We start from the raw sequence: 24,592 nt of genomic DNA on the forward strand, positions 1-24,592 counted from the left end.
TAGTTATCACTTTTAAATTCCCCATCTTTATTTGATTCAAAATTAATCAACATTTTACTAACAAAGTTAAAAAAAAAAATGAAAAGAAATTCTTCAAGTGCCTTTAAGTACAAGTGAAAGAACCATTCACTCGTTGATCTAAGTGATCTGGTGATATCGAATGAAAATAACATATAAAAATAAAGTGCAGAGATTACGTCTCAATTCCAGAGGACCATCTTTCGACCAATGACCACAAAGCTAAGTTACTAGTAATCTTTTTTTTTTGGCTAATATTAAACCAGTATATACTACTGACGTATGGAATTAACATTTCCATTAAAGTTATAGACTTATAGTAATGAAAAGAATGTGACAAATAAAATAAGTTTTGGGCTTTATTAAGAGTTTCTAAGAAGAAAATAGGACAGTATTAATCCAGAGAAAATGACTTCTCAACAGCTCAAGATTGCAACAAATTTATAGCACAATATCTTATGACTAAGTCATAAAATTAAACGTGAATTAAGAACAAAATCATGATGAGCCGGTTATTCCATTCCATAAATAAATCACACCCTTCTCCATTACTCTATAAACAGAATAAAAAACTTTGTATTAGAATCATTAATTTATTCAAACGTTACTTGAGCTGAGATGAGTTGAGTACTCAAATAGGATAAACAATAAGTCATAGATCAACTTGTCTAACTTTTTATTAAGTAACATTTTTTTCTTACATATATTTTGACGAAGTTTTTCATAGATTAATTTAGACTACATATTTAGCCCAAACTTAAACTGAAGTCTGAATTAGACGAATCAAAATATGTTGAGGTAATAAACTTAGGGGTTAGTAACCTAATCCAAACTTTACAAGTCATGTTTCATATAAGCTATTTTGACACCCTTATACTTTGCTATATACTCTATTTGTTCCCTTTCAAAACTATAATATATAACCCTTAACAAGAAAATACATGTCATAACCAAACAACAACAAAAATGAAGCCTCTTTCCTCTCTCTTCCTTCCTCTTTCCCTATTTCTCTCCTTATTTTTCCATGGCTCAAAAGGCCAAAATTTAATCCAAAACACTTGTAAATCATGTTCAAAAGATGATCCAAATATTAAGTATGAGTTTTGCACTTCATCTCTACAAGCAGCTCCTGCGAGTCAATGTGCTACTCTCCGTGGCCTTGGAATGATTTCGATTAGATTAATTCGATATAATATTACTGACACGAGGTGTCACGTTAAGATATTATTGAAGGACAAAATATTGGATCCTTATGTTAAGAGTTGTTTGAGTGATTGTTTGGAGCTTTATTCAGACGCGATTCCATCTATCAAGCTTGCTATGAAGAGTTATAATTCGAAGAAATATTATGATGCGAATATACAAATAAGTTCAGTTATGGATGCCGCTACGACATGTGAAGATGGATTTAAGGACAAAGATGGTGTTGTGTCACCATTAACAAAGTTAAATGAAAATACTTTTCAATTATCTGCAATGGCACTTTCTCTTATGAATCTTATTAAGAATAATAATAATAATAATAATAATAATAATACTAATGGGTAAATTTGAATGTATGATGTTAATTGTTATTACTTCATTTTAATTTGTAGTGTTTTTTTTTTTTAAAATCTTTGCTTGAACTTCTGTACTAATTGAATATATATGGATTTTTACCTTAGTTTAATTTGGAAAATGCAATCAGCTAACCCTTGGTAAATTTATTTATTTTCCTTTGTTTTAAAGTATTGCTCCTCTCACCCACCCAAGAATTAGATATTACACGTTACACTATGATATAAAATGCAATTGATCTCCCAACTATACCTGAGATAAGTTCATGTTAGAATTAATTTCGGAATTAGTTATTTCTTTTATCTTTTGTACCAAACGAGCGCTTAGATATTCCTATTTGTCAATGGTATTATGTTTGCTACTGAAAGCATTTCTTTAGGCATGTTTCAATTTTGGTGATATGAATTTCAATCAATAGTAGAGTGTCAAATTTAAAAGTAGATATAATTTTTTTTTAAAAAAAGTATAGACAGTGATTGACTGATCACTAATTTCTGGGCATCATACGGTTGTATTTCAATTTGTTTATCATGTTTTGATTTGACACAAAATTTAAGAAAGTTATAAATAATACTTTTGAATCTTGTAGTAAATTTTTTTAAAGATATCTCAAATATACAGAAATGTCCTTTAATTTTGTAGTTTTAAATATGTCAAAATTGAAATTAAAAGATTGTTAAAAAGGAAAAAAAAAATCCTCTTTTAAATAACTAAAAAAAACAAATTGAAACGGAGAAATACAAACTTAGACTCATGAGGCTTAATTTAGGCCGCTCGAAAATAATCGATCGTTGTACCTATCACACATTTGCCAAAAATCGGCACATTCTAAAAATGCTTAATTATAGCTTTGGTACGTAGCTACTTAATAGAAATATTTGTAACCCTCGATAATTGCTCTAAGAAAAAAACATTAAATGTAAAGACAATTAGGTAGATGTTTTCACTTCTAATTATTTAATAATATATACCAGCTAGTCAAATTGAAATAATAATTATAGGTGGACAAAGTTTGTAGAAAATCTTTTCACAACACACCAAATCTCAACCATATTCCGTCTTAATTAATTAAAAGGAGTATATATTAGCTTCACAACTTCAAAAAGAATGGGCACAAAATTAAATATTACATGTAACTATTAGCAAGTCATGATGATGATATGTGTGTAGTAATTTTCCTAACAAATTAAAGGCTCACCATATCTTCTTGACATTTAATTTGTTTATTTGCTTATGTCTACTTCCTTAGAGTTTCTCAACTAACTTTTCTTCCAATAAAATCAATCATTGGGAAAGAATCGAACTTTTACACATACATATAAGATTTTGAACGTAAGGTATCAAGACAAGCATACAGTATATATTCGAATGCACGTGGAAGGAATAAATCATATTCCGTCGATTTCAGTTTATATGAGTTAGTTTGATTTGATATTGAGTTTATGAAAAAAAATAGATTTATGAAACTTGTGGTCTAAAATAAATTATATATATTTACCTGACTATAATCATTTCAGTAAGAATAAAATTATATAACATTTTAAAGTTAATTGATAGTACTAATTACTAAATATAGAAACATGTCATTCTTTTTTAAACTAACTAAAAAGAAACATAAGTTACATAAATTGAGACTATATAAACTAGTAAAAAATCAAATAAATATATAACAAAGTTTTTACACCATTTAATACTGAAAATGCTAAAATATCTGTTTCCAAACAATATTTTCCTTAAATCTTACATTTTCAATTACCATTTTATAATTCTCTGATCTTTATTTTACCCAAAATGGACGTCTCCTTGATTTTTTTTACTAACAAATTAAAGTTAAAAAAAGAAAAGAAAAAGAAATCCTTCAAGACAAGCGGATCTGACTGCAAATTCACTGGTCGATGCAAAATTAAAGCATTAACCAATTTTAGATGATAATAAATGAGCAGATCATTAACTCGTTCAAACTTGAACAAATTAAGTTAATCATATTTTCATAAGCTAACAATATCACCCTTATACTTTCCCATACTCTATTTCTTCCCCTTCAAAACTATATAACAACAAATTAAAGGTCATGTCAATTGTCATACCAAAAACATGAAGCATCTTTCCTCTTTCTTCCTATTTCTCTCTTTATTTAACCTAACATTCTATGGCTCAACAGCCCAAAATTTAATCCAAAAAACTTGCAAATCATTTTCCAAAAATGAATCAAGTATTACGTATGGCTTTTGCACTTCATCTCTACAAGCTGCTCCGGCGAGTCAATGTGCTACTCTCCGTGGCCTTGGAATGATTTCGATTAGATTAATTCGATACAATGTTACTGATACGAGGTGTCACGTTAAGATGTTATTGAAGGATAAGAATTTGGATTTTTATAATAGGAGTCGCTTGAAAGTTTGTTTAGATCTTTATTCTGATGCGATCCCAACTATCAAGCTTGCTATGAAGAGTTATAATACGAAGAAATATTATGATGCGAATATACAAATAAGTGCAATTTTAGCTGGCGCTACGACATGTGAAGATGGATTTAAGGAGAAAGAAGGTGCTGTGTCACCGTTAACTAAGAGAAATGATAATACTTTTCAATTATCTGCAATTGCACTTTCTGTTATGAATCTTGTTATGAATAATAATGGATAAATTGGTCGATATTGATTAAGTACTTGTTCGTGCATTTATTTATGTTTTTCAATAGATTAAAGGGAATTTTGTTATAAATTAATTAAGACGTTAATGTCATATGTATAATATGATCTTGGAATTACAACACTTCATATATTTTGATTGAGTTGGATCTGATGGGAACTGAAAGCTTTGTTAGTTACCAATTAAAGTAGGATGTGATGCAGTGAATGAGGTTCGAGCTGATAAGAAACATTATCTTTGTTAGTTAGATAAAGTAGTGGAGACTTCCTACTTCCTAGCTTATTGACCTTTTCTTCCGCAACAGTAAATTTGCCCATTATTTTCGGATTCATTTTCAAATTTTCGTTATACCAAACTATACGTACTATTTGTATTATGGATTTAATTAATAAGAAAAACCTCAAATATGTCATCGAATTTTTAGAAAAGACTTATTTATGTTATCCGTTAAAAGTTTGACTCATCTATATTATCGCTGTTAAAGAAAACGCTCATCCCTGCCATTTTCTTAAACTTCGGTTTTGCAAAACCATTTTTTACACCTCAAACAAGTTTTAACACTTTTCAATGACATAATACATAAATGTGTCATTTAACTTGACTTCATTTCACATTTATGTCGTTCAACTTTGGATGTACTGAAAATAAAGGACCATGCTCTGCTTCTCTCTGGCATGCCTAAGTGAAGAAAACCTGTTTCTCTTAGCAGTTTTTTCAACCTCGCATTTGATCAGACTTTTTGAACGTTTCATAACTAAATCAACTAGCGATGGGAGGAGGATTACAAACGAGATATAATATTACACGGCTTATTTTGAGCTTGAAAGAAAAATTATTACGCCACTTTACTTAAGTAATATTTTTAAGATTCCTTCTTAACGTTTTACTCAGCCTATTCTAATTCACTATTTTATTAATCAAAATCCAAATTATAAATAGAAAGTCTACCAAACATTTAAAAAAAAAAAAACTGAATTATGGTAAGGATTGATGCCCTAGTCTAAATTTATTAGTCTTATAAAAAAAAAGTTCTTCCCGAGTGGGGAGAACGAATCATGTTGGGTGGTTGAAAAACAAAAAAGTAATGTTGCTATCAAAAGTGAATTACTGAATACCACTGGTCCTTCTGAAGTTAAAATTTTATTTAAATACTATGTAATTTAATTTTATTTTTTTTTATATTTATTTTTATAAACATGAAAATCTCACAATTATGAAAACTATAAAAGTTTTCTAATTCTTATCAAATGTGCAAATCATAGCACATAGCTCATAAATAAAAGATTAGAATATCCTAAGATGCTACGTTAAAATTTGCATATCTCCATATTTCCTATATATTTAAATTCTTGTGATTACATGTTGTTATAAACTTTCAAATACACATAATTTTATAAAGATTTATTAATTCAAGAAAATTAATATAATGTTAATTAACTATTCTTTAATATAATTCTCACCGTACGAACAACCTTTTCACGTCGATATTTTTTGTGCAAAGTTTAAAATTATATAAGAATCTTTATTTAGTGTTTTTCCTGTTTCAATGTTCTTATTCTTTAGTACTTTTGCTTTTATTTGAAATGACAATCTTCCACCCCCACCCAATCATCTTATATTCATAAGACAAAGAAAAATAAATAAGATGTCAAGGCATAAACCATAGAGAAAACGTCAAGTTCATTGGTTTAATACTTTTGGTTAATTAATAGAATAAAAATATTCAATTTTGTCACGAGGATAAATGGCTTGATAATTTATCAAATATCACATGAATCATGATCTCTACTTTAAATAGAAAATGAGCAGCAGGTCCCCTTGATTAGTCAGAATATGGATTTATGAAGGTAAAGATATAATTTTTAAAGATTTTCTACATATTAAATAACAGAAAAAAAAGTAACATAAAAATTGAAACAGATAATCTAATATACTATGGATAAGTATGTACAAAAATATACTTTTTAATGACAAAAGAAAAACTGGTATTGACAAAGAGTCAAAAGAGGCCTAAATTTATTTATGGCACAACCTAATTGTCAGCTGGCCTGTTCCCTTTAATTAAATGTCTCTCCTCAATACTTTTTCTTCTCAGCTTGTTTTTTTTCCTTTTATCGATTTCGTGTTGGAATATGTTTACGTCAAAATTACATATATTCAAGTTTGTTGCAACCCATTCAACAATCATATGTAAGGAGGTGGTGAGATGGATGAAAAAAATTTAATTCATCCCTCCTCATCGTGCATACTTTTTTATTGTGTATTTCAACCCCATCTCGCATAACTTGTGTAGACCTTAGCTTAACTCTCGACGGCTTTTATCTGAGACCCTTCGAGGTGGCCCAGTGGTTTGGGCTTAGGACTTCCATGTTGGAGGTCTCAAGTTCGAAATTCCTTGCCAGCGAAAGCAAGAGATTTGCCTTCTGCGTTGAGCTCATCGCACCGGGCTTGCCTAATGTGAATTACCTCTCCTATGTGGTTTGCGATCTATTACATAGGAGCGAGGGTTTTACCCTGTGCGCACCCAAAGGATATCCGTTGCGGGTTTTCCTTGTCATAAAAAAAAACCGGCTTTTATCTGAGTCTACAGACTTTAAAATACAATCTACGAATATAATGGTATCACAATTCATTGTCCTATTTCCTTCGCCATTGAAAAGCCAGCATAAAACTACTCCAAACTAGCTCAAAGAGACTATTTATCCTTCTTGTGAGATTTCAAAGTTGGAAATGCTGGGATTTGTACCACCTTTAAACCCTGAGGGGCCGTTTGGTTACAGTATAAGAGGGCATGTTCGCACGACTCTATCCTGACAGCTTCAAACTAACAATGGTGTCAGTTTAAACATTAAAAAAAACACAGAATTCAAGTATAGAGAAAACTCCTTTCTTTATTTTTTAAAGGGAGAATTTATACTATTTGCTTACTTATTTTATTTGTAAATATTATATATTAATTTTTATCAAATTCAATATTCAATAGATTTTCATGTAATGTAATCTCTACATAACTAAACTCTGAATAACTAAACCCTGCATAACTAATACCTACATAACTAATACTTGCATAACGCTAACCAGTAACCAAATGGCCCTAAATAATTACAGTGAAGCAAGAGCAGCGATTAATCATTCTACGACAGTAGATAATCCATTTTATTTAGCACCTTTGGGAGATGATCTTTGAAAGAAAACACAATCATCTCTAACCATATAGAGATAGTGACAGAGGTCTAATCCACTCCAATTCTTCAAGTATTATTGCAAGGGATGACTTACACTCATAATAAGCTGGAGAAATTTCAGAGTTACCAACATTGAGCATCATCTTTACAGGTAACCTGGATAGATTCTTTGAATCAGTGCAATGGAAGCAAGCTTGAAATTTTGTGGCATGTAAAAAATAAAATATTTTAAAGAGGAAAGACAGCAACGAGATGAACACTTAAGTTCATGTTTTCAAGAAAAGCAACAAAGGATGATATGTTCTTAAACTGAAACGCTTCCGCGACTTGTCTTTATAAGAGTCTGATTATTGCCTCTCCAAAATCCAAAGAGGATCACAGAATTCTACAACCTTGAACTAGTCAAATGACAAGGGGCAAGTGTACCTTCAATTTTGATGAACAAATTCAAACTAACAATGGTGTACCGAGTTTAACTCGACATTGGATGATTATAAACATACTCAATAGCCTGTTCGCACGACTCTATCCTGACAGCTTCCTTGTCTGGAATCTCCAGTTTGAACTCTTCCTCCAGAGCCATTACAATCTCCACCGTATCTAAGCTGTCTAAGCCCAAATCCTTCTCAAAGTGGACTTCAGGGGTCACCTGTATGAAAGATTACCGTTAACCATAAAGCACATATGACTGCCTGCATAATGAATGGCTATCCACTTACTTTTTCAAGCTTAAATTGTTTTACCTCAGGCTTATGTACTGTCCAAACAAAGGAAAGATGGAAAAACATAATTGCATTTGACATAGCATCAAATCAATTGAGTCAAACAAACGCCACCAACATAATATATCAACAATGTTATCTCTTCTGATAACTGTTTCTGTGACAACACCAACTAGCGATAGAGAAAGAGATGCAGTTTTGTTTTTGGGAGAGATGGGGGTGGATTTCACTATAATCAAATTCTCAAACTACATTCTGATTGACTCAGTTGTCTTCTGGCACATCACTTTCTCTTTTTTAACAACAAGAAGAAATTACATCATCCTACTCTCTTTATCTACTCCAAAAGCTTGCAGGTAAACCTAATTATTTTGTGTAATCCATCATCACACTGAAAGGATGATACAAGAAGAACTGCAAACACCTAAGTGAAACACCTGTTGGCACATATTTAAGAAGTCCAAGGCAATTCATACTGTAGTAAACATGTCAAATTTGTGTCGTAGAAGCAAGTTCTTTCCAGAAAGGATGCATTCCCTCAGTAAATTGCTATTTGTTCTCTCTTTTCTACAGGCTATACTCCATCAATCTTAAGCAATTATTTCATGAATACTCGTTAAAGTTCCCAGACCTATGAAATCCAAAATATATACAAAAAATGTCATATTAATATTTAGGATCTAGCACCTCTAGGGTAAGACACTATGCCCAATACTAGCTGGATTCTTATGCAGACCAAGTAACTTATAACAATGATTAGGATATTAATGTGTCAAAGTTGATGTTCTTTTGGTAACAGGAAAAAAAACCTTATCTATTCTTTTTAGCTTAGAATATGAAGAAAATATATGGTAATAGTTTGGTTTTTCTACTTTTGTCTTACAAAAAGAAGACCCTTCTACCGAGAGAGAGAGAGAGAGAGAAGTCATTTGTATTGAAGCTGCACATTTGCCGCACTTCTCCACTCTCATCCCAACATTACCAATCTGCCAAACCCATCCTTGCACTCCCATGACTCCCTCTCATTTCTTTTATCTCACCAAAGATCAGTCACGCGATGATGATGAAAGAGGTTTATAGCTTCTCACCACATAGATCACATTAGCAAACTCTTTATCCCAGTCATGTAGCTCTAAAGATACTAAATCTTGAATTCTTTTAAGGGGACTTCGAAATGGTTATGGAGATCAGAGATGCAAAAGCAAAAAGTCATCAAAAGGTAAGTCGTATTCTGTTAAGTTCAAGAACCATACAACGGCATCTGCATAGCCTCCCTTTAGAAAAGCTGAACAAGATACATGCATTATCACTGACAAACACTCAACAGGACTACAAAAATAGCTGGCAAACCCAGGGTGCAATTCTACAGAACCAACTTGACATTGTTCATCATGTGAGGGCGAAATGATGGCCAGCAACAGCATTTTCCAGTAAGTAGCAAGCTCAACAAACCCGCAAAGAAAGCAGCAGAATAAATTTTGATATCATGCCATTGAGGCATAAGTGCCTGCTGAAACATTCCTGGACCTTATTTGGAGTCCTTGACAGACACTTACCACCCAATACATCTTGCAATAGAACTCTAGAAGCATCTTATTCATTTTTCAGATTAATATTTCCTAATGGAAACAAACTTCAATGAACAAAATTATAGTCCATTGTGACCCAAAATATTTCCTGTTCTCTACAACTTGTTTCCAAATTTAATCTTAATCATACTAAACAAAAACTTCTGTGTGGAAGCTTTCCTGGTTGGTGATACTATGAAATTTATGAGCATCCTCTATTCTAAATTCTACCCTTTTTAAGTTATAAACCTAAATTCCCCTTGTTTTCGTTCATTAAACCAATTAATTGACGTATCTTAAAAATGAATGGGCAGCGAAAGGTCTCATAACCTAACACTTCAAAGCAAGGACCATCTAATAGGTAGATGAGTTCTCTTCTACAGAATCAAATTACACTAAGTTCGATTGGAATTCATGAAAAGTAAATAATCATTAAGTTTAAGTTCAGAACAGAGCATTCAGTAAGTGAGAAATTTCTCGGTTACTTGTTTTCCAGTCTTAAAGTCGCCTAGAGCTACGACTAACATTTGACATCCATCCTTACAAGAAACTGGAAAAATAAGATAAAGGATCAACTTCTAGTTCCATTCTCAATCTGCTCAGACAAAGATCACACAATTAAGCTTTTTGAGTGACAATGTTACACTATAATTGCAATGGACACCAATATTTTCTGACAAATATTCTCCTTTTACTCATGTGCTGTGTTAGAATACAATAGCTATATAATTTGATAAATATCGCAGTGTTGAATCATATAGGTAGCCCGATTACCTTTGTATTGATGTTGTTGTTATAATCATAAGCCAATACCTATATACTCTTCCTTTTTTGGCGTTAAATAGATAACCATACCATTTGATAACACGAAATATATATCACTTGTTTCATGTCCAGGAAATAGATACCCATATCATTTTGAAAAACATATACCTATTCTCACGGATTCTCGAAGCTCAAAAAGAAGCCTATAACTAAACGAAACCCTAAATACCAATAAATTTACCAGTGAATATCATATATGTCCAACCAGGGCTGAGAACCTATCGGCCAAGTAACTAGACCAATAAACAGCTATCTACGATGCAAATAGACCATTGATTGAACTTGCAGACGGATTTTTTCAGATCTAATTCGATTCGTCAAATGTGTATATAAAATAAATCAAAATAAAAGAGAGAAAAAAAGACCTTGGAAGGGTCGACTTTAGGGAAACACTTGACGACATCAAGGACTCTCTTGATGACTTCATCTTTGGTGATATGGTCATCGTGCGACGACATCAATCTGACAGCAGTTAGCCTCGATCCATTTGCCGATAAAGCATGGATTGCCGGAATCCGGATGTGTCGGAGTATAGCAGATCTCAACGCCGACGCCATTGTTATTCTCGTATTCTTTGTTGTCCCTCTTCTGTTTAGCTTTGTTGCGACTGGAAAAAAAGTGTTGAATTAGACTGAGGTTTTGGGATTAATTTGGTATTTTACATCGTGATCCCTTGGACCGGAACAGTGAGCCCCGGTTCACAAGTACTTACTGAAAAAAATAAAATAGAAGGGATTTGGTTTTGCCTATGTTTGACTTGGTAAAAAAAAAGAAAACTTTATTTTAGTGATTTAAACTAAGCTCTACATATTTGTGTAGTTGATCAAGAAAGAATTTTAAAGTTAAAATATTATTAATTATAGAAAAATAATTTCTTTTAAAATAAATTAATAAGAAAATATGTCACAGAATAGAAGAATTAATATTTTTACCAATTTACATTTTAAGAGGATTAGAGATTTCAACTTCTCTGTTTGTGATTTTTTTTTTCTTTTCAATCTTCAAAATTATATTTTTATATATAAATGATATTTTTATTTTTCTGAAAGGTAATAATATGCTTGTAATTTATCGAAAAATGAAATTCATTTTACAGTTTTGAATAATTGTACTTTTTGGATTGTTCCTTTATTGTTGATAATATGTGTTATTTTTTTAACATTTCTATTATTATTTTTTTCGGTCTAATTGAATATTTATCATAGAAAAGTTACACAAAAGCTATTTATTTCTCCAATTTACATTTTAAGAGGATTAGAGTTTTCAACTTCTCTCTTTGTGAATTTTTTTGTTTCAATCTTCAAAATTATATTTTTATATATAAATGATATTTTTGTTTTTCTGAAAGGTAATAATATGCTTGTAATTTATCAAAAAATGAAATTCATTTTATGGTTTTGAATAATTGTACTTTTTGGATTTGTTCCTATTGTTGATAATATGTGTTATTTTTTTAACACTTCTAATATTTTTCTTTCGATCTAGCTGAATATTTAATGTAGAAAAATTGCACAAAAGCTATTTATTTCTAAAGAGATAGAAAAACTGAGGACAATCTTTTAAAAAATACACTCGTATTTTGAAAAAAATAAAAAAATAAATTTGATTTTTTATATTATATGTTTTCTACGTTATGTTTCACATGCTCACTTAAATAGTTTTGAAATGCAGTCTCTTTTATAAAAAATATTCCATTGTAAAGGGTAAGAAAGGGGAGAGGAAGGGTGACCATGAAAATCGAAGCCGAATCTACTAGAGATTTTCAAGTTCCAACGATATCACTAAAGTATAAGTCTTGGTGGAACTAAATCTTTGATCACATAGATATTTGAATGCATATTTTATCTCTCTCTATATATATTTTAGATATTTAACTTTTTTATTAATAGTTGTGTTTGTTTTTATGTAATTAGCCTTTTAAAGTATATTAGCTCTATTTTTATTCATACATTAATTAAGTTGACTAAACACAAATTTAAGAAAAACATAGATTTTTAAAATTTATAATATAAGTGATAAAAAAAACTCTCTCATCTCTCTGTCGGCACAAGTTAAGTATTGTTTAACCTAGAAATTCTCTGGCTGTAGGAAGTGGAGGTTGAGAAGAACATCACTAAGACACTACAAGTTGAGTTGAAACTACGAGGATTTAATTCGATAGCTAAAGGCAAGGGGCAAGGATAACTTGAAGGAGAAGCACTACAAAGGAGATAGTTTCAAACGATGACGAGGGATGACCAAATTTGTAGGCTAGCAAGCTAATTTAGGGAATTTCAACGATCATTATATCAGAAAAATCAATAGAGATTGACATTGCATCTTATGTGATGTCTACAGGAGTATATTGAACGAAAATAAACAAAACATAAATTGCACATAAATAAAAAAATATATAAATTAAGCGAAAATAAGTCAAGAAAAATGGAGTTAATAAATAAAATATAAATTAAACGAAAATAAGTCAAGAAAAAATGAGTTGCTAGAAAAAGGATAGTATGGATGTGTATAATAGGGTAATTGAATTGTATAGAAAAAATTATATTCAAGGGAAATATTAATTGGGATGAAAATATATTCAAGTAAACGTCATTTATTTTTAAGATAATAAGAGTGAGAATATAAAAGTTATCATCTAAAATAAAATATATGCCAGAAAAAATAAAAAATAACTATAGGGTAAATATGATTTTTTTTTAAAGAAAAAAAAGTACAAAATTTATAAAAGAAGAACATGAATACACCAAAAAGGAATTTTTAAAAAAATTTACGAGAGCCAGCAAATCACCACAATGCAACCATGTTACTGAAGACAGACTCCGTGTTTCGCCAAACCTCTTCAAAAACACTACTCACGCGCACCGCACCCTCCCAATTCACAGACTCTCCCCTCTCCGTTTCTCGCTAAAAGCCCACGAATCCACACTTCCCTTTGCTTTCTCCGTGATCATTTTCCGGCGAGATCCCTGGTACTCCGTCGGAAAATCCTGATCGGATCCGCCATCACTTTTTTTTACTGGATTCACTTTCTCATACCAAAAGATCCAATTAGATGGCTCCGGTTTCGGCTCTCGCAAAGTACAAGCTCGTTTTCTTAGGAGATCAATCCGTCGGCAAGACCAGTATTATCACGCGATTCATGTATGATAAATTCGATAACACCTATCAGGTATACACACTTTTGCTAATTCATTATTCATGTGATTCGTTAACCTTTTGTTTCTGCGGATCTGTATCTCAATTAACATTTGTCGTCTTCTTGTTGGAAGCATATTTAATTTTGCTACATAAGGACTTATTACTCATTTTTCAAGATCTTTTATCTGTAAAGCACAGTTATTGGCACTTGTATGTATAATTTGCTCATACTGAGGGAAGGTGTTTGCAGCAATGCATTGTTGCTCATATTATTTGCTTATAGTGTAATACAGATTTTAAGTCATCATAGGTCAGTTTTCTGTTTGCGGAATTTTGATTGGGTAGATTGCTCTCTGGAAGTTGGTTGCCTTAATAACTGATAAGTGTTAACACATCTAATGTGATGTAATGACGCTTTTATTATACAATTCAGCAGAGGGATAGAGAAATGGGCATACGTTGTAGCTTATCATCCTGTATTTCCTCACTCTCTAATAACCCGAAATGCTGCTTGTCCTCTTCCTTGCGCATTATTGATGAGAATCCACAGGACCTTATGGGGAGTGTTATGTATGTAAAAATGAGCTACATCAAATAATGCTTGAAAATCTCCCTCTTCATAGGGATTAGTCTCACGAAAATATTGTTAGAATATATTCTCTTATCCATCTTGTGGATCCTTAAACCTTCCAACTTATCGTTTCTCCTCTTCTCTCGACAAACTATATATCTGAACTTAATGCTTTAAGTTGTGCCTACATTGATCCAGATTTTTTCCTATAGATTCTCAACATTTTTTCTCCTCTTTTTTGTGGTTGAACGGGGTTTTTCCTTCTTTTACTATGACTGAGTGTTTTGTTTGGTCTGACAGTAACATTCTTCTTCTTTCAAATATTTCCTGGAATCCTATCACACTCTTAACCTTGGCAGTAAATAAATGACTTGCTTTATCTTTTTTCGTGATTTGCTGACTTTTAGACAATCATTTCATCAAGCCTCAGTTCCCATTCCTTGATGGAATAGGGTTCTTATGTGTCTTTTTTATTGTGAAACTGCATGTAATCTAGACTTTCTAGCCCTTGCTTCCCCTCTTCTAGTAAAGTATTTCCATTTCAACTAACAACTCTCTCTTCTTGTTCAAATTTTTGCCGTTTTACTTTTTTATTTATTCAAATAGAAGACACACTATCAAGCATCCTCATTTTATTTAATTTCTTGTTCAGGCCACAATTGGTATTGACTTCCTGTCGAAGACTATGTACCTGGAAGATCGTACAGTAAGATTGCAGCTATGGTAAGATGTACTTGTTGATGAGACAATGCCTTCTCATTGATCTCTGATCATAAAGACTGTTTTAACATTCTTAACACGTTACATTTGTGCCATGTTGTTAAGGAGTAACAACATCAATCTATTTGAGGTAACACAAGTAACAGTACAATGTGATGTCTTGTGTTACTCTATTTCATGAAAATGAAAAAGTGATGCAGCTATCCTTGATTATGGGTGTTAACATATATCAGGATGGCAATTGGTCAGTTAAAGTTTCTTGCTAAAATAGATTTCTTAGTGGATGCTTCAGATATAATTGCTCTTGCTTCATTGTTCCGTAGGAAAAATAAGGGGATAGATTTTTTTTCTTTTCTTATATAGCCTTATAATGATAGGTTTTGTTTCTCCCTTATGCCTCCCAATTGGATTTATAGTAACTATCGAACTTCTAGCCATACTATGAAAATGCCCTGGCCTGACAAAAACATTCTTCTCAAACCAGTTCATAGTAATAAGATTTTCTTTTGTTTTCACTTATTAGGAAACCATTTCACTGTTGCCTGGCTTCTTGTTTGGTCATTTGATGCTGGATTTAGTATTCATTTCGCATTTTCATGTGCGCTAAAATTTTCCTTTACATGATACACTTTCAGGGATACTGCAGGTCAAGAGAGATTTAGGAGTCTCATTCCCAGCTACATTAGGGACTCCTCTGTTGCTGTCATTGTGTATGATGTTGCAAGTATGTCACATTTCAATTTTGTGCAGTTTTTTCTGTTCATACTTGATTTCCCGTTTATCCTTGCTTGTGGCTATAGTTGCTTGGAAATGAATTACTTGGATGAGATATCCCTTGCTGAAGTGACACACTGTTTTTTTTCTTGATGGTTCCAGGCAGGCAGTCCTTTTTAAACACTTCAAAGTGGATTGAGGAGGTTCGAACTGAGAGGGGCAGTGATGTTATTATTGTCCTTGTTGGTAACAAAACTGATCTTGTTGAGAAAAGGTAGCTGTAACTTGTTCATTCTCGTTTTCCTTTTCCTTTTTGGAGGGCGTGAGGGTGAGAGAGGCTTTCTTTTTTGATGTTTTAGGCTTTAGCAACTTTTCGGCTAAATACCAGAACATTTACTCCTGAAGGGGCTAAAAACACAACAAATATTAGAGCAATGTCATCAAAAGCAAATCATGAAAAAAGTTATATCTGTTGGAGCTTTAAGTGCAAAGTGCAAATAAAGCGAGGCTTTAACGAAGAAGGATGCAAATGAAGAAAAAACTATAAATACATATCTTATTTAGGATAATACCTGTAGGCACAAAATGCTGATATATAGCCAGAAATTTCAGGAAGAGTGTCCAGGATTTTTTTGGACAAATGAGTGTACAAAAATTTTTAAAATGTGAAAAAAAGAATTGTTGCTATCAAAATTTGAACACACGAACACTTTAAGTTCGCGTGTCTTGGCTCTTTCAAGGCGGCTGAAACCACTGGGCTACAACATGTTGTTGTGTTAGGAGTGTCCAGAATACGTTATTTAACTACTTCGTTTATAATTTTACTTGTATATATGGTATAATTTTCCGACGTAGAATTGGACACCCTGACAAGAGTGTAGCTCACCCTTGTGATAGATGACAAAGTAATAAAAATAAATACATATTAAGTGATGTAGTTCTTTTTTGTTTGTGGTGCCCTCTTCAAGGTAGAGCCTATAGGTGATGAAACGGACTCCTTAGCTCTTTGATGCTTGAATTGAAGTGTCAGCCGAGCGACGCGACTCGCTCGGCCTGTTTGTCCATAGCTTTAAAGTTTGAAGGTACCTCAAGCAAGCTTTGACAATTTGTATAAGAAGACAGAAGTTTGATAAATGTGTGAGGGGAGGAATTTAAAGGGTTTAAATGACTAGTTTTTGGTTGTAGATTCTAGGTATCAAGAGGTTTGAAGCAGTTTGTCTATTCTAGATATTTAGGATGTAATGCAAGCATCTAAGTTAGATAATGTCATGGCCAGCTTCAAATTCTAGCGTCTTAAGGTTGTAATTCTTGTACAGTAACACGTGCGCTTGAAGTTCTTGGTCATCAAGCCAAGGGAAGAAAACCCCTCTTATATCTGCAGGAAACTTGAAGATATCTTATTATTGCATAACCCATAGCGTAGTTGAATGCAACAATCGCGTGTTCATTTTGGTTGGATATTCATTTTTTCCCCCTTAAAACTACAGCTATCTATATAGGAATTGACATTGTGGAACAGGAAAACTTAGGGTCTTGATATTTCTTTGGTCAGAGAACTAGCAAAGTAAATATCCAGAAATGAGCTATGATTTCCTTTTATAAATGTTTTTGTTCTCAGTTAATTTGTAAATACTTGAAACTTGTGTAATATAGCGACTGAACTGACTTGCTAGTTTTTGTTGTACTTATCTATATGTTGTTGTATGAGTTCTATCAACAATTATCCTTTAATAGTAATATAGATTTAGTTTATTGAGCTATATCGGGAACTAGGAATCTTTTGACTAAGCTGGAGTGGGAAATTGTTAGGGCAGGTGAGGTTCTTATTTTCCACTAGTGCTCTGGATCTTATTCAGGGATTAGTAGTTGGGATGCCTGTTGGTCTGGTTGAAGTAGATGTCTTTGTGCAACCATATGCGGATTTACAAGAAAGTGTTAAAGGTCCTGGTTTTTACCATTGACCGCAGATGTGAGCTGACAGTTGTGTGGTTATGTGACTAGCTACCTGTATAGGTGCTTTTGGATTCGTCCTTAATGAGTTTGTTTAATAATTGTTAGTTAATGATCATTCAGTATATACGTACTATATTTCATCTTCTAATTGTTGGGTAGGAATAGTTTTAGCATTATCTGATCTAAATAGAAACTTCCTTAGCAATCATTGGGGCCCAAGTGCAAGGATTCTTGACCTTTTTCACTTATCTTGTTCTGTAAAAGAGGAAATCTGCATTTTCTCATGGAGTGAAAGTAATTGTCACTTTTTTTATGTTCTTCAAATTCCATTATTTGTGGAAGAAATAGTAGACAGATTTTGAGAATTTCTGATGGTCCATTATGTTGATTTACATAAAAAGCTTAGGGAATTGTGTGGGGTACACTTTTCTTTTGCTGCGAGCACAGAGTAGTCTGTGGCTTTGAGCCCCAGGAATGATTACATATTAGTGAGCTTGATGTTTTGCTGTCTACAACTGGAGTATTGTGTTCTTATGAGTAGTCTTATTATTGCTATATGTAGAACAGGATTCTCATGCACTCTTTTATCCTGTGGCGAATTGCAGGCAAGTTTCAATTGAGGAAGGAGAAGCGAAAGCTCGCGAACTAAATGTGATGTTTATTGAAACCAGTGCAAAGGCTGGCTTCAATATTAAAGTAAGTAATATTAGCTTCTTACTTAGCTTCAATAAAATGTGAAAATGTGTTATCTTTTCGTATGGAAGATAACAATATGCATCATTTGTGCATTTATGCTAAGAAAATCAGTGCTTTGATGTTATTTTTCTCAACTGCTTGTTCTTTCATCCACTTGCTGTTTTGTTGCTGATAGTGCATATTCAACTTTTGCAGCCTCTTTTTAGGAAAATTGCAGCAGCATTGCCAGGAATGGAGACACTATCTTCAGCTAAGCAAGAAGACATGGTTGATGTCAATCTCAAGTCAAGCAACTCAAGTGCATCCCAATCACAGGCACAATCAGGAGGATGTGCTTGTTAATTTTATGGTTTGCAACTCTATAGTTTTCGACTCAGTTTTATATTTTGTTTTTGACAACAAAGTATTATCTGTAAAGTTCTTTGTTGACTTTCGTAAAATTTGAATTTTTTGTTTTTGTTTTTGGTGTTTGTTAAAGTTGGACACAGAGGTTGTCATCCTAGTTGAGTAAAGACTTAGTATGTTTTCACTTATTTGTATCAGTCTCTAGACCTATGCAATTTAGCAGCCCCCTTATGGAACAAGTCTATGTTATCAGCTGATTCATTGCAGTTTTGTAATCAGAAATTTTTGGTTGGACGTTCTTGAGTGAGTAATGGTTGTACGCATTGAAACTTTATTTGTACCTCATATGCAATTTTTCCTCTTTCACAAATTAGTAGAGCCAAATTTTACACTTCTGGTTCCACAAAGTTTGGCTCTGCCAAATTATTTATTGGTTCATACAAAATTCTAACCTGACCCATTCATAACCCAATCCATTACAAAACCCGTTTAAAATTAATACAACTAGGTGATAAAATCCATTTTTTCACTAGCCGATTTCAATTAATTTGTGTACCAATATAGCACAGGAGTTGAAACCTAGACCTCAGACCAATAAATCATGACAGCATAAACGATAAAGATGAGAATTTTTTTACAAATCTGTCACTGTTTTGTCGTCTGTGTTTATTTTAAGCATTCATATTCTCAACACTATATTTGTATCAATACCTTATTCCAATTCGTTTCTCCCTGATTCATGTTGTTTAAGAGTTGATAATTATTTTATATTTTTGAAAAAAAGTGAAAGTTGATCAAATAGATGGAAAGAGAATATTCTTTATTCAAATAATTTTGAACTATTTCTAATAAGTTATTCCTTTTGTCTCATATTAGTTGATCATTATACTAAAAATAACAGTCTCATATTAGTTATTCACTTTACTAATTCAAGAAAGCATTAATTAAACATTTTCTATATTACCCTTGCAATTAATTCTTTCTGAAAGTATTCACATTTATTTGTAAAATTACCAAGATATTTTTCAAGAGGTGAATTAATAAAATTATCTTCTTATTTATGATTTTTTAAGCACCGTGCTTTTCACTCTCAATTAAGGCTCTTTTGGGTGGGAAATTTCACAAAATAATACTCAACGAATCCTTGGCTTCTCGTATAAGAAGAGAAAAAAATAACAAACTTTCTTGCACTTTTGATCTTTTCCCCTTTAGATGGTGAATCTAACCATATTTATCCAATCCCATCAAAAAGTACCCCACTAATAACTTTCCATAAATATCAATTTATATGAATTTTTTTCTATCAAATATGTGTTTGTGCAACAAAATTTCTCAAAATATACTGCAACCATAAAACAAATAAAAAAAATATAATTTTATTTATTAAGATTGTGGGTTTACAAATTTTAGTAACATATTTCTTGAACTAGGATGATATGACCTCATGGATCTTCTTGAAATTTTTTGGCTGTTCGAAGTCTAGGGCGTATTCAGGATGAATTAATTAAAATGTCAAAAGTGCTACCAATAACCACTTAGAGAGGTATTACCTAATTTTAGAAAGAAAAATAAAACAAGATAAATAAAAAATTCAAATTTCTAATCTCACGTAGAGAGAGGTGCATCACGTCATCATCGCATTATATGATACTTCGAATATGGATTCACACGTTAATTTCAATAATTTTTTAAAATTATAACACTACTATATATGATCTTGGGAGAAAAGCATGAGTTCACGCGATGTACCCTTTGAATACGCTTCTGAGTCTCTCTTTGTGATTATTTCACGAACAAATATTTGAAGTTTGTTCTAAATCATAAACTTTAACAAGTTTTACTTTATTTCTTTTTTTAAAATTTATGCTTAATTAAATGATGTCACGTAGATGTACAAAATCTATCATCTTTTCATTTATATTCCTCACGGGTCTCTCGAATAATTCCCCCACGTGTCCCCTCCCCATTGGTCCATACCCAGCCACCCTCAATTTCACTCTCTTACTACTTTCTTTATCACTCATGCACATCATCTCATGACCTTTCGAAATATGCCTTCAATTTGCAACGTTCCTTCATTTATTTTTTATTTTTATGTTCAATATCTATATTGAGATTCGGTTAATTTAATATGTATGTTTTTTTTCCTCCTAGTTGGGGTAGGGTTGTAGTAGTAATTTCGTCTAAAGCTCTCTCCTTTAAATTTGGATTCAGTTTATTATATTAATTTCATTGAAGTTCCGTTCTTCTCTCTAACTTGAGGCTTCTGTAGCCGCTTGACCAACTTTTCCCCTTTTCCACCATGGCAGGTCCTCTCTTTCTCCCCTTTTTTACATAACTAGATGTGATATTCTTATTCATTCTTTTGTGGGTTTTCGTTTATTTATGGTCAATGGGTTATTTCAATTCGAAAAATGGATTTTTGGGGTTTCTATGACATCATTTTCTGTTTTCTATCTGATTACTTTGTTCTTGAGTTATTACGTATTGTGGGTTTTGTTATATGATAAGGGGATCGATTGTATTCATTTTGGATTTGATTTGATTTTTGTTTCTCTAATTATGAATAAAGAATTGATTTCCAGTGAAGCTCTCCATTAATTTGAGGAAAAAATGTGATTTTTTCTTGGTCAAACAATAAATTTAGAAGGAAGAATGATAAAGTGGAAAGGTCTTTTTGTTTTCCTTTTGTTTAGTATGAGTTTAAAAGTTGAAATATTTTCAGCTCTAAGCTATTGCTGAATCATATACTTAAAGAATCATAATTTATCTGAAGTAAAAGTCATTTTTTTTGTGAGTGTATTGCAGTTTGCTCTAGGGTGTTTTAATGCCAATGAAATTGATCCATATTAGGCCATAGAGTCCTCCCTCACATCTTTAGTACACCTAAGGAATTTTAAGAAACAAACTTTCTACCTCCTCGAGGCATTCGCAAGTTTTGCATACAGTCTACCCTCCCCAAGTCCCACTTTTGGAACTATATATTGGGTTGTTGTTGTTGTAAGAAGTATTAAGAAAAGGTTGGATTGTTTCTGTTTGGTAACCATGCATAGTAGTAGTAGTTGTTGTTGTTCTTGGATTACTTCCCAATAGTTTCCATCAATAACTATTTGTGCTTGTTAAAAGAATCTTTTTACACAAAGTAAGTATAAATTTGAGGCATGTAGATAATGAGATATATAGGGATGGCAATGGGGCGGGGCGGGTTATAGTATTTGCGGGGTAAGAGATAAAGCGGGGGCGGGGCGGGTTATAATATTTGCGGGGCAGGAGATAAAGCGGGGGAGGGACGGGTAAGCAAGTTAGGGTTTGATATTGATTATTCACTAATGGAATGGTTCTTCAAATACAAAGCGGGAGAAACCCCATTACTCTCTTTCCTTTTTTCGCCCCCATGTCGCCACACAGGTACATAGGGATGTAAAAAAGGGGGTCCAATCAACTTGTTCCGACCTAGGATAATAAGCTCATGAGCTTGGTCTTACTTCACCGTCGAGAAAGGAAAGAAGACTTCCATCTCCAAGTTTAACTCTCAGACGTAGCTACTTTTCTTTTTTTTTTGGGTGTGAAGCAATGTCAAACCAAAATACCCAACAAGCATTAGCTCTCCCTGAAAAGGAGGTGATCCAGCATCGCTGATATTCAACAAACTGAATGATTTATTACTCACCCTATGATAGTCAAGATCAATGGAGACAAGAAAATGTCCAAAAGAGTTTCAGACGTTTGTTGCATATGTTAATTAAGAAATTAACCTCAAACTAAATTGTTGTTTATAATAATGAATGACAAGATGATTTGAAACTTATATAGGCCAAAGTTATTTTTTATTCTNCAATGTCAAACCAAATACCCAACAAGCATTAGCTCTCCCTGAAAAGGAGGTGATCCAGCCTCGCTGATATTCAACAAACTGAATGATTTATTACTCACTCTATGATAGTCAAGATCAATGGAGACAAGACAATGTCCAAAAGAGTTTCAGACGTTTGTTGCATATGTTAATTAAGAAATTAACCTCAAACTAAATTGTTGTTTATAATAATGAATGACAAGATGATTTGAAACTTATATAGGCCAAAGTTATTTTTTATTCTAATGAAGAATTGATATGGTTAGAAGCAGCAAAAATGTTGGAGGTTCATGTGGGGCGGATTCATGCAGGGCGGAGCGGGATGGGGCAGGGAAAAAACAAAACAATTTTGCTATGTGGGACAGGGCGAGGCAAAGTCTTTGCGGGTTTATGCGGATTTTCCCTGCACCCTCTCCTTTTGCCATCCCTAGAGATAATTTAGAGGAGGCAGGACAAGTGATCACTTGTAATCAGTCTATCTATAACCTCTGTTGCGTTATGTCTTTGATAATTTGATTGGTTGTGTTCTTTATGTGTTGATACCATACTCATTATGTCCATGGTTGTTGTTATAACATCAGATAATCAGCAACCTATTTTGCAAAAAGATGATGCACAGCATCCGCTGGCAAAGCTAAACCGTCTGCACTTTTGGCTTCTGGTGGCACTCAACATTGTTTTCCTTCTCTTTGGTCAAGCTGCTGCTGTAATTTTGGGAAGATTTTACTATGAGAAGGGTGGAAATAGTAAATGGATGGCCACTGTTGTCCAGACAGCTGCTTTTCCTCTTCTTTTCATTCCTTACCTATTCATTTCTTCTCCTCAAACTCATTCAGAAGCCTCCAATCGGCCTTCAATCATCACAGTTAGCGTGGTCTATTTCGTTATTGGTGTACTGGTTGCAGGAGATAACATGCTCTATTCAATTGGTCTATTGTATCTCTCCGCTTCTACATATTCCCTTATTTGTGCAACACAATTGGTTTTCAGTGCAGTTCTTTCTTACTTCCTAAACCATCAAAAGTTCACAGCACTGATCATGAATTCTGTTGTCGTGCTCTCGTTATCTGCCTCTCTTCTTGCTGTTAACGAAGATTCTGATAAGCCTTCAGGCGTAACTAAGTCTAAATATGTCATTGGATTTCTAGTTACTCTTGCCGCTTCAGCTATGTATGCTCTATTGCTTTCCCTTATGCAGCTTTCATTCCAAAAGGTTCTAAAGAAAGAAACGTTTTCCGTGGTTCTGGAGATGCAAATTTACACAGCAATTGTAGCCACCGCTGTCTCTACAGTGGGGCTATTTGCTAGCGGAGAATGGAAGACTTTGCATGGGGAAATGGGTAGTTTTACTGCTGGAAAACTTGCGTATGTGATGACTCTGGTTTGGACAGCTATAGCTTGGCAGATTTGCTCAGTTGGGGTTGTTGGTTTGGTTTTCGTGGTGTCCTCATTGTTCTCTAATGTCATTAGTACACTTTCCTTGGCGATTACTCCTATTGCTTCAGTCATGATCCTCCATGACAAGATGAACGGTGTGAAGGCAATTGCCATGCTGATGGCAATTTGGGGATTCTGTACTTACATATACCAGAATTACGTCGATGATCATAAGGCAAGCAAAGCACCAAGCGCAGTTGATGCTACTCCAAACGAGTCAAGATCTTGCTGAAGGCTTTGTTGCCTGGTAATTATATAGGCTATAGTTCTGGAACACACAGCTAAAATTCTTTTCATACTTGTTTGTAGTTAGAAATTTTGTTATATGAAGAATTTTCATTTTACAAACGCCTGTTAAGTGTTAATAACAATGACAATTTAGTGGCAAAATCTTTATTTTATGTCATTAATTGATCACAGTGATCAGTTCCAGTGGCAGAAGAGGTTTTATTACCATTACTTAAATGTGAGGTTAAGGGTTCAACAGATGGTAAATAAATATTCTTGTCATGATTGTTGTTAACACTATATATATAGTAAATAAATAATTATAGTCAACATAAAAAAAGCGTGTTTGGTACGGACAAAAAGTCGTCAGAGCTTGACCCAAAGCTTTCACATCATGTAAATGATAATTTGAT

The 24,592-nt window shown here is 32.9% G+C and overlaps 5 protein-coding genes across 5 annotated transcripts; 4 read left to right on the forward strand and 1 right to left on the reverse strand.

Annotated features, from left to right (window-relative positions):
• Window positions 1-949: 949 nt before the first annotated feature.
• On the forward strand, window positions 950-1,581 carry LOC125876186 (putative invertase inhibitor). Its single transcript, XM_049557305.1, has one exon. It carries the CDS (start codon window positions 985-987, stop codon window positions 1,564-1,566), a length of 582 nt encoding a protein of 193 aa, XP_049413262.1. The 5' UTR covers window positions 950-984; the 3' UTR covers window positions 1,567-1,581.
• A 2,064-nt stretch (window positions 1,582-3,645) lies between these two features.
• LOC125848501 (putative invertase inhibitor) lies at window positions 3,646-4,257 on the forward strand. Its single transcript, XM_049528383.1, has one exon. The coding sequence runs from the start codon at window positions 3,670-3,672 to the stop codon at window positions 4,219-4,221; it is 552 nt and encodes a 183-aa protein (XP_049384340.1). The 5' UTR covers window positions 3,646-3,669; the 3' UTR covers window positions 4,222-4,257.
• A 3,468-nt stretch (window positions 4,258-7,725) lies between these two features.
• On the reverse strand, window positions 7,726-11,226 carry LOC125852305 (acyl carrier protein 1, mitochondrial). Its single transcript, XM_049532041.1, has 2 exons — window positions 10,893-11,226; window positions 7,726-8,061 (listed from the first exon to the last, which is right to left on the reverse strand). Exons 1-2 carry the CDS (start codon window positions 11,082-11,084, stop codon window positions 7,885-7,887), a joined length of 369 nt encoding a protein of 122 aa, XP_049387998.1. The 5' UTR covers window positions 11,085-11,226; the 3' UTR covers window positions 7,726-7,884.
• A 2,072-nt stretch (window positions 11,227-13,298) lies between these two features.
• LOC125878300 (ras-related protein RABH1b) lies at window positions 13,299-18,995 on the forward strand. The gene is made up of 6 exons (XM_049559526.1): window positions 13,299-13,693; window positions 14,886-14,956; window positions 15,589-15,677; window positions 15,830-15,941; window positions 18,226-18,316; window positions 18,512-18,995. The coding sequence occupies exons 1-6, from the start codon at window positions 13,577-13,579 to the stop codon at window positions 18,656-18,658; spliced, it is 627 nt and encodes a 208-aa protein (XP_049415483.1). The 5' UTR covers window positions 13,299-13,576; the 3' UTR covers window positions 18,659-18,995.
• Window positions 18,996-20,836: 1,841 nt separating this feature from the next.
• On the forward strand, window positions 20,837-24,388 carry LOC125841815 (probable purine permease 11). The gene is made up of 2 exons (XM_049520994.1): window positions 20,837-20,970; window positions 23,096-24,388. Exons 1-2 carry the CDS (start codon window positions 20,964-20,966, stop codon window positions 24,181-24,183), a joined length of 1,095 nt encoding a protein of 364 aa, XP_049376951.1. The 5' UTR covers window positions 20,837-20,963; the 3' UTR covers window positions 24,184-24,388.
• The last annotated feature ends 204 nt before the right edge of the window (window positions 24,389-24,592 follow it).

This window comes from Solanum stenotomum, chromosome 1, assembly GCF_019186545.1.
Source record: "Solanum stenotomum isolate F172 chromosome 1, ASM1918654v1, whole genome shotgun sequence".
NCBI classification, from domain to species: Eukaryota; Viridiplantae; Streptophyta; class Magnoliopsida; order Solanales; family Solanaceae; genus Solanum; species Solanum stenotomum.

Bases quoted from the DNA above. Each gene is read 5' to 3' on its own strand.
- LOC125852305 (XM_049532041.1), bottom strand. From the start codon at position 11,084: ATGGCGTCGGCGTTGAGATCTGCTATACTCCGACACATCCGGATTCCG. The intron at 8,062-10,892 runs GTCTTTTTTTCT...TCTTTCATACAG, and splicing joins CTAAAGTCGACCCTTCCAAG to GTGACCCCTGAAGTCCACTT.
- LOC125878300 (XM_049559526.1), top strand. From the start codon at position 13,577: ATGGCTCCGGTTTCGGCTCTCGCAAAGTACAAGCTCGTTTTCTTAGGA. The intron at 14,957-15,588 runs GTAAGATGTACT...ATACACTTTCAG, and splicing joins ACAGTAAGATTGCAGCTATG to GGATACTGCAGGTCAAGAGA. The intron at 15,678-15,829 runs GTATGTCACATT...TGATGGTTCCAG, and splicing joins CATTGTGTATGATGTTGCAA to GCAGGCAGTCCTTTTTAAAC.
- LOC125848501 (XM_049528383.1), top strand. From the start codon at position 3,670: ATGAAGCATCTTTCCTCTTTCTTCCTATTTCTCTCTTTATTTAACCTA.
- LOC125876186 (XM_049557305.1), top strand. From the start codon at position 985: ATGAAGCCTCTTTCCTCTCTCTTCCTTCCTCTTTCCCTATTTCTCTCC.